Source organism: Hakea prostrata, chromosome 3 (genome assembly GCF_041222555.1).
Source record: "Hakea prostrata isolate BN-2017 chromosome 3, UWA_Hpros_2, whole genome shotgun sequence".
Taxonomy (NCBI): domain Eukaryota; kingdom Viridiplantae; phylum Streptophyta; class Magnoliopsida; order Proteales; family Proteaceae; genus Hakea; species Hakea prostrata.
The window spans coordinates 3,552,392-3,561,897 of NC_142602.1; the positions used below are offsets into that span (position 1 = coordinate 3,552,392).

At 38.3% G+C, this 9,506-nt stretch overlaps 1 protein-coding gene across 1 annotated transcript; it reads right to left on the reverse strand.

Annotated features, from left to right (window-relative positions):
• Positions 1–203: 203 nt before the first annotated feature.
• On the reverse strand, positions 204–4,684 carry LOC149020095 (succinate dehydrogenase [ubiquinone] iron-sulfur subunit 2, mitochondrial-like). Its single transcript, XM_089148139.1, has 2 exons — positions 3,951–4,684; positions 204–624 (listed from the first exon to the last, which is right to left on the reverse strand). The coding sequence occupies exons 1-2, from the start codon at positions 4,607–4,609 to the stop codon at positions 444–446; spliced, it is 840 nt and encodes a 279-aa protein (XP_089004265.1). The 5' UTR covers positions 4,610–4,684; the 3' UTR covers positions 204–443.
• Between the last annotated feature and the right edge of the window lie 4,822 nt (positions 4,685–9,506).

Consider the following 9,506-nt stretch of genomic DNA (forward strand, 5'->3'; position numbering starts at 1 on the left):
TTTCACTACCCTAAACATGTAGATGCTCTTTTCTCTAATCTCTAAGACATAAACTAACGAATTTGAAATTCAATTTTAAGCCCTTTACTTGCAGTTGAAATTTTCAAGCAGTTTAATCTAATAAAAAAGATGATGTGAAGGCGTTTCCGGCTACAAATCGAGGGAAATGCGGCATCCAAAATACATAAACTTGATACCCAAAGTAAAAGAAGTCGATTTGAAAAACTTTACATTAGTACAATACCACATTAAAATGCCCACTGTATGAACACTTATTTTTGCAAACAAAGAGGTGAAAAATCCAGCCCATATCAAAATTTACAATATTATGATAAACTGGGCAAAATTTCAAGTGCTTATTCACTCCATTAAGTAATTCCAGTCTGATGAACGCTGAAAAACCACCCCTGCTCAGACATTACTTTCCACATATTTGTCAAAACCTAAATCCCCCCAGTGGAAAGCTGGAGCTGCTTGATACTAATAATCTCCTTGCCAGGACTCAATCCCTTGGGACAAGCACGCGAGCAGTTCATAATTGTGTGGCAGCGATAAAGCTTAAACTCATCGCATATTGCATCCAAACGCTCTTTTGTGTATTCATCCCGGCTATCTTGTATCCATCTACATGCACAAATACAATACAAATCATTTCCAAAACCCTACCAGACATAAGTACTCGACAACATGGTAAAAAATTCGAGGGAAACTCAAGTTTCGACCGGGTGAAAATGGGAAACTTAGGTGGAAACTTGGAAAATTTCGAGGAAACTGAGGACTTTTCCGTACAAGTTTCGACAGGTTTTAGAGAACATTTTGGGGTGGGATCCTGTATTTAAGTTAATTAGAGTATAAAGAATACATTTGTTGTATTTTGCTAAAAAAATCAATGTAGATATGTAATTCAATGTACATAAAATCAATGTAGAATTGTCCAAAAAGTACATTATAAACTTAACTACTTAAGCACATAACATTCAATATATAATTTCTAATTTCAAAATAGTTGACAATAAAAGGAAAATACAACTTAGTGTTATAAAGAGTGCCAAGAGTGGATTCACCCTGTGAGCTGAGTAGTACTATGCCTGTAACATCCTCTCCTCCAACCAACAAACATAGACATCCCATAACATTTTATGCCTATGGTTGTCAAGTTAATCGACAACTGTAACTTTATGAGTCTGGTCATCAATATGCTTAAGATAACCAACCTGAGGGAATATGCACTTTGGATAGGGAAGTCCTGATGGAGGGGGTATTTGTCGTGGGTATTTGAGGAAATATGAAATAAACAAAAAAATTGAAAATTTGGAAAAACTACAAAATTTACAGGAAAAAGTCCCAAGTTTCCCACGAAATTTGGGAATTTTTTTTCCTCATGAACCAGCTGGTCCAACTGGGTTGAACCAAGTTTCAACAGGTTTTAAGGTTTCAACAAGTTTCGACGAAATTTCGATCGAAACTAAGGACTTTTTTTCGGTCCTCATGAGTTTCATTTCGCATTTTCAAAAATGGAAAATTTCGGTGGAAATTTCGCAAGTTTCGATGGAATTTTGTTCTATGCTCGACAAAATACATGTAAAGCAAAGATTATATAACAATGATTACTGGTTGTTGTTGCCCAAGTAATCACTGTTCAGGTAAGATATGACCATCCGACTGGTTCACCACAAACAGAGAATGTATTAAGCGAAAAATGGCCAAAACAAGGCAACATAATACAACAAATGAAATGATTAGTAGTTGTTGCCCATGTAATCACTGTTTAGGTAAGATGTGACCATTCACCTCATTCTCCACAAGTAGAAAACGCATTAAGAGAATACAATTAAACAAAAAACAGTCATCTACAAAGAGGTAGTCATCCTGACCAGAATGCTATCTGGGACCAGTGAAGCCCCCAAAATTTTATAAATATATTAATAGAAACTAAATGAAAACATTCTAGCTCACTCTAATAAACTAATGAAAGTCCCCATCCCCACAGACACACGATCAAGCACAAAGCTATGTTCATTCTGAGTTTCACAAGCCCAAGGCAGCGATGCTAACACCTATGCATCCTTAAACAGAATTCAGTTGCATATTATCTTGGGAGTGATTCTTCATTTTTTCTTTTTCGTTTCTTGGGGTAAAATTTCTTGAGTAGCATCCTCCAAATATATAGCCAAAATCCCTTCTTTATCACCAATGGTCTCCCCCAATGTTACTGCACGAACTGACTTGAATAATCAGGTGCATACACCATCAGCTAAATCTCAGGTCAACCTCTCCCTCTTCCTCTTTCATACATTCATTCCTTCATTGCCTAATACACTATAAACAGAGTCACAATCTTCATCTTTATCAGTCACCTTACTCTTCATCCCCTCTTTAACCACCCTTATGAACTGTTACATCGATCATCCTTATGTCTTTCCCTTACAATGTAAAGATCAAGTTTGATAGACTTATAATGCCCATCCAAACTCAACTATGTCTCGTTCCAAACAAATAAGGTCACCTGCATGGATACTTATCCAATCAGCTCTATTTGAAACCATACTCATTACAAGTCCCAAGCTATGACTGTCTTTCCTCACCAGTTCACTTCGAGTCATTTTCGGCTTCGCCCTCGTTATTTTACCTACAATCTAAATCTAATCATCCCTTCCATACTAGACCACCCAAAGGTGTCCAATGCAATGTCCATGCTACCTCAACAACTTTGCCACTTATCATGTATCATAGCTACTCCTAAGTTAACTCTGATTAATTATCTTTCTAGTTTTACCACTCATCTATATCAACATCCTGTTTCAGAGAGATATTCTTTGAAAGCAAGCATGACAATGCATTCATTGAAGTAGGATCTGTAGTTTATGCTGGGTATTGAAGAAAATGGGTCCCAATTTCTTACATGCTTGGGCTTAAAAAGAATAAATACTTTCACAAGACATGCCAAGGAATAATTCTTTCAATAGTATGCTTGCAAAGAAGTGGTCATAGTTCAACACCCTATGTGAATGTGCAGATGGTCTGGTGCAGCTAATATGCAGGGTTTGTTTGCAGAATTGGAATAGCTTTATGCATACGCACACTTTGGTTAAGAAGTTGAAGGAAAGGATAAACTATCTGAAGCCATTAACTTGAAGGAAAGGAGAATATGCTTGCAGGGAAGGTATTGGGTGCATCTGTCAAACAGTGGCATTCTTATAACCACCGACAATCAAACTTATCCAATAAAAGCCCATTGGCAGAAGCTCTGCATCTACATATATTCAGGTTTTCTTAGGAATTTCTATGAAAGAAATAATTCATAGGACATGTCTTTCTGAAACCAAGGCCCATGATGATCTAGATAATCTGCCTAGAATGCTCTGCAAAGCAAAACAAATGAAATTCATTGGAAGTCTTCCAACTCTTATAAACTACCTATCTGTATACCAAGTTCAGAACAGAGGTCAGTGCAAAATAATGCATATATGACGAAGAAGAAATATACGAACTCTGAGATGAAACGCAACAAAACCATTAGTCCCACCAATCAAACCACTAAACACACCAAAAAGAAAAGCATAATGCAGGTGACAATACTGAAGTACTGATAAGATATAAGAATAATAATAGCCATCGAAGATACAAGAATGCATGCTAACTCAGACAGGATCAAAGGAACAATCAAATATGGAACAAATTAATTAGGTATCGATCAGAACTAGAAACGAATTCAAAGAAATGTGGTAAAACTAACTGAAAACAATCAAATGAATCTACTCTAGTTTCTGGACAAAAATATAAGAAAAAATGGTTTTTTTCGATGCAATGATGACCTATTCTTACATTACAAAATGAAAAATATAATCATTATCATTCGAACATTTTCCCCAAACTTAATTAACACAACCTACCTGCCCAACACACGAACCCTAAATCCCTAATAGGTAAACGACAGATGATTTAATTACCTGTGCGAGTGGAGAAGCGCGGCGGGGCCAAGATAGGACTCAGGATTCCACCAATAACTCGGACAAGAAGTACTACAACAGGCGCACAATATACACTCGTACATCCCATCAAGCTTCGCCCGATCCTTCTTGCTCTGCGGAATCTCCTTCCCCGGCACCGGAGGTGGGTTTTTCCTTTTCAACCAGGGCTCGATGCTTTTATACTGATTGTAGAAATTAGTCATATCAACAACGAGATCCTTGATAACAAACATGTGAGGCAGTGGCGTAACGGTACTGGCAGATTCCGATGAAATCTTGGTGAGGCACGCGAGGCCATTACATCCGTCAATGTTCATGGCACAGGATCCACATATGCCTTCACGGCAAGATCGCCGGAAAGTCAGTGACGGATCAATTTCATTCTTGATCTTGATGAGTGCGTCAAGGACCATGGGACCGCATTCTTTGAGATCAATCTGGAAATCTTGGAGTTGGGGCTTGGAAGGATTGTCAGGGTTCCATCGATAGATGGAGAAAGTCTTGAGCTTGGAATTGTCGTTTGCCTTGGCGTTGACCTGTTGGGCTTCAGCTTCGGAGGCGTGAGCTCGAGAACGTAGTAGCTTCGAGGCTGGAGCTGCTACCCTTGAAACGCCTCGGCGGAACAGACCAGTCGCCATGGCTGCAGCCCCTGCAAATTACACTCGAAAATGAAAAGAAAAGAAGTAACAAGAGCTTCGAAGGATTGGGAGGCTGAAAAGAAGAAAAAGACACAGAGGCGGCAGAGAAAGATGACGAAAACAACCTTATACTTTTATCATTTTACTCTATGTCCCCCACTCACCCTTTTTTATTCCTGTTGGTCTACGTTTTTATTTATCTTTAAGGTGAGGGGATTTTCGATATATAAGATGAAATGACGGGGCAAATTTGGGAATTCGTGGCTTCTTCTGCTGTCCGTATATTCAAGGTTCTTTATTTGGTTTGCCTGGCTGCGTGGCTACGTGGGCAGATATAGACCCTTGGTTTAATAGGGAGCGTGCTCAGCTAGCCAAGCACCTGAAATTAGGAAAATTTATCAGGTTCATTTCTGACAAGGTTTCCTGAAATTATAACCAAGAGTATCAAATCAAAAACGTCAAAACACAAACGATTTGGCCTAATAAGCCCAAGCCCATTGTGCTCGTCCAGCCCAATTAGGATCGATTAAGGCTTAACTGAGTCCAACAAGAATGACCTTGGGCTGATTAAGAGGACATGAATCCAGCCCATCCAGAAGAAGAATCATAGTGTTGCTATAGGTAATGTCTTCATTTGTTAATGAGATCGAAACGGGGGAAGCGAACGGCACATGTGGTGATTTCTCGCCTTGTCACCAATGAAAACAGCAATTTATTATTTTTGGTAAGAAGTTAAGGACTTCTTTTACATTCATAAACTAGGAAAATACAGACACACAAAACAAAGAAAAAATACAAATGATAGATGCATGAAAACATAAGATTCCGTCCAAACCAAGGAGCATAAATTAACTAAACTGTTGTACATGTAATAGATAGGGGGTATCCAAACTAAGGAAATGGCACAAGCTCAATAAACCTTTAGAGCGAGAGCTGTAACAAGCACAGCAACAGTTAAGCACAATGGATACAATATATGTATCATCTATTACCAACACCCACAGGGGCACGCCACAAAGGCGGATACATGCACGCCACAAGGGCGGAGATAAAACACACCACAAGGGCGGAGACAGAGCACGTCACAAAGGCGGAAATTCGGTTGTCACGGTAGTAGCTTCGATATTGCGGAGAAGGTTTTGAACTACCATCCGTCGCTGCCATAGATGCAAAGACCAACAACAATGGTGGACTACCTGCAGAGCTTGCCGCAGCAGAACCAGCACTTCCAAATCTGGAGTTTTTTTTCGCAAGAGATACCAAGGCTCGCTTCAACCAGTGAAAACAGCAATTTAGAAACTACACAGTTGGCAGCCCCCAAGAATTTCGATGACAACCCCTTGTTACCAATTTATTGTCTCCATTCGGGACTCGAGAGATAAGGGCTGTAAAATCGGGTCATGGGTATCTACGATCCAGTTTCTAACTTTCAAAATTTGATATCCAGAGCTTCTGAATACACACGTGAGATAACAAAATACCTCAAAAATATCTATGGGTGATGTGAAATCCTGACCCAGTTTTTAGTCTTCTAGATTTTTTTCAAGACTTTTCTGTTTTTTTGACTTAGTCAATCGTTTTTATTACTCAAAGACTCTATAGTTGTGGTAAACGATTTTATGTTGATACTATTGAATGAAAGATTGCTTGGTTGATGATGACGAGAAACTATTGAATGAAAGATTGAAAGACATTTTTTTTTTTTTATAGACAAGGAGTTAAAAAAAAAATCTTACATATTTATGTCAAATAACTAATAAAGTTTTGGAAAGCAACATCTTCGTCAACATGGAAGACCATTTGGAACTGTTTTACATTGCCAAAGATTAAGTCTTTTCTATGGCGAGCTTGTGCAGGAGGCGTGGTATCAGGAGAAGGACTTTATGTTAGAAAATTAACAATTGACTCTTCATGTCCAAGGTGTGGCTGCAAGGAAGAAACTATTGATCATATAATATTGCATTGCCCTTTTTCAAAAGCCGTATGGTTTGCTTGCCCTACATCAGCAAGGATCCCTACTTCATCAAATTTTGATATGCAGCACTGGGTTAATTCATGGGAGATTTGGAAAGAATGTGGAAATGAGAGAGCATAGCAACTAAAGTGTCTGGCCAGCTTTATTGCATGGTCAATTTGGAAGTCTAGAAATAGCTTCATCTTCTCCAAGACTCAAGATACTCCTTTTGAGGTGCTTCTAAAAGCTTTGAATGCGTTTGAAGAGTTCTATAAAGTGAAAAATAAATATGGAAAGACAAATACAACAAGGCCTCCTCAACATCAAGCAATTGTATGGACTCCCTTTCATCAAGATTGGCTCAAGATTAACTGTGATGCATCTTAGAAGAAAGGTGAGCCTAAAGGAGGTATAGAAATTATTTGCAGGGACTTCTAGGGAAGACTGGTATTTGCCATATCAGAATTTCAAAGCTTTGGAAGCAGCATAGAAGGGTAGGCACTGGCAATTAAAAGAGCTTTAGTTGAAGCAGCTGAAAATGGGCTAGATAATATTATAATTCAATCAGATTGTATGGTAGTTATCAGCCCTATTTCTAAAGATCAATGGTCCTCTCATATCACAATTAGGCCCATTTTAGATGATATCCTGTTTCTGAAGAGTAGATTTGATGTGTTTTTGAACATGTTCCTAGGTTGGCAAACTCAATTGCCGATAACCTAGCTAGGAAGGCAATGTCGGCTAGGAGCACGACTTTAGTGCATGTTTCCACTCCGTGGTTGAAAGATCTTTGTATCCTTTCTTCTTCGAGCTCTGCTTCTAAATAAAATCACTTTTAACCACACAAAAAAAAAAAAAAAAAAAAAAGAACTAGCGAAGTTTTTCCATCAAAGACTCTAACTCACAAATTTGACACTCCATTCCTAAAAATAAAATAAAATAAATGCATGGTCCATCACATGGGAGGATGAAAGCCATGTCCTACAAGCGGTGATGGCATATATTTTCATTTTTTATTTTTTGGTAAAATATAATTTCATATTTAAGGCTGGAAGAATAAAAGTAAGGTGAGGTATCATAGTCGTAGGTGGCGCCGGCTGCCGAGTATGTACGGCGCATCAAACGTAGACCGTATTAATGGTTGTGGACCGTGAAAATGGAATAATTCGTTCTAATAATAATAATTATTAATTTAGCCACTAAAAAATAATAGAAAATAGAAAAAATAATAAGAGAATTAAAAGAGAAAATAAGATATTGGAGGGAGAAAGCCGTTAGGTCGTACCGTGTGAGCGACGTGTACACCTCATAGACAAAAAAAAAAAAAAAAAAAGACAAAAACATCAAAATATTGAATTCGTAATCGTTAGGGCCACAACGCCACTTCAATCCAACATTGCTATACGTACTACATAAAATACTCCAACACGGTTAGCTTGCATTAGGAGAAGAGATTCTTTCTTTGCCCCCTTAAGACTCGTTCTTTGGTTTGAGGCTTTGAGCTTTGCCTTCCTCAATTCTCTTCTGCCCCCCTCTCTCTCTCTCTTCACCCCAACCCAACATTTGCTGGATTTCTTTTCCGTTTGTTTCCCTTTTTTTTCTCTTTCTCTTTCTTCTGGGTCTCCTCCGATTCCGATCTCCGGAACTTGAAGTGCCTGCGATCTTCCGCTCATGTCGTCGGTATGTTCTGCTCTTCATCTCTCTCTCGCTCTGATCGCACCTCCAGCTATTTTCCTTGTCTTTTGGTTTTCAATTTGTATCTGAATACCAGATGCTTTCGCTGTGAATTTAGGGTTTTGATTTGGCTATGATTGAGTTAATGACAATTCTGGGTGAGATTACGTTTTCCAAAATTGGCTTCCATGAACTCAGATGCTTGAAATTGGGAAAAAAAGTTTTCATTTTTTTAAATTCACCCTCCAATTCATTGTTTGTGACGATTTAGAGAATTATCTGTGTTGGATATAATGGGAATATGGATTGCATTGCTGTTATAGTGTTATGTTTGGAATAATCGTGTTTGAAAAATGACCGGAGAAGAATCAGTTACCGACCCCCTTCTTTTCATGATTTAAGTTGTTTTTATTCATAAGAAGCGATCAAATGATATTTACTTTTACTTACGTAGGTGTTTTTAGCTCTGGTTTCTGATTTTTCATGGTCGTATGAATGTGGCTGTCTTAAAAAAAAAAAACACTTCATCTTTCTTTTTGATTTCCTACGAGGGTCTCGTTGAGCCACCGGTAGTCTTCTATCATGGAATAATATAGGGTGTAGGGTGTTTTCATGTTCCCAATGGAGAGGGTTAGCAACACCCTCTTGATCATTAAAAATATGATCGACCTGTTAGAATATACCATACATTTATGTCCAAAATAGAATTGGATAATTTTCTCTGGCGTTAGATCTTGATTGAGAGAAAGGTCAGTTTGTTTGCCATCATGGCATCATTTACATTCAGGCGGTAGACAATTGTGCCCCTTGGCTTATGTATTGTCAGGGAAGCACAAAATTTGTGAGGCAAAGCTGATTTGCTTCAATTGTTGAGCTTTATCATCTTCAAATGGGGGCTTCCCTATGTTGTGTTCTTCTTGTGTTTGCTTTATATATGGTTAAAATGTTCTTTTAAGGACGGAAAAGGGACAGCAAGAGGGGAAGTTTGAACAGTTTGCGTGTTGCCCAATTACATTAGGGTGGAAGAGTAAACAGTGGTTTCCCCCTTGCCGTGTTAAGAAACCATCCTCCAAAAAAAATGCTGAAATCTTATAAAACAGCTGCTAGTTCAATGATCTCTGTGGAGTTGAATGTTGCAAGACCAATGAACTACACTAAAATAAAATTGGTTTGCTGCTCATGGGATGTCAAGATGGATGAGTAGCATCACTTTGGAGATCAGACTTGGGGAGATAAATGCAGTCTCAGTAATTTAGTGTAGCATCCAGT

Bases quoted from the DNA above. Each gene is read 5' to 3' on its own strand.
- LOC149020095 (XM_089148139.1), bottom strand. From the start codon at position 4,609: ATGGCGACTGGTCTGTTCCGCCGAGGCGTTTCAAGGGTAGCAGCTCCA. The intron at 625-3,950 runs GTAATTAAATCA...TTGTGCATGTAG, and splicing joins GCGCTTCTCCACTCGCACAG to ATGGATACAAGATAGCCGGG.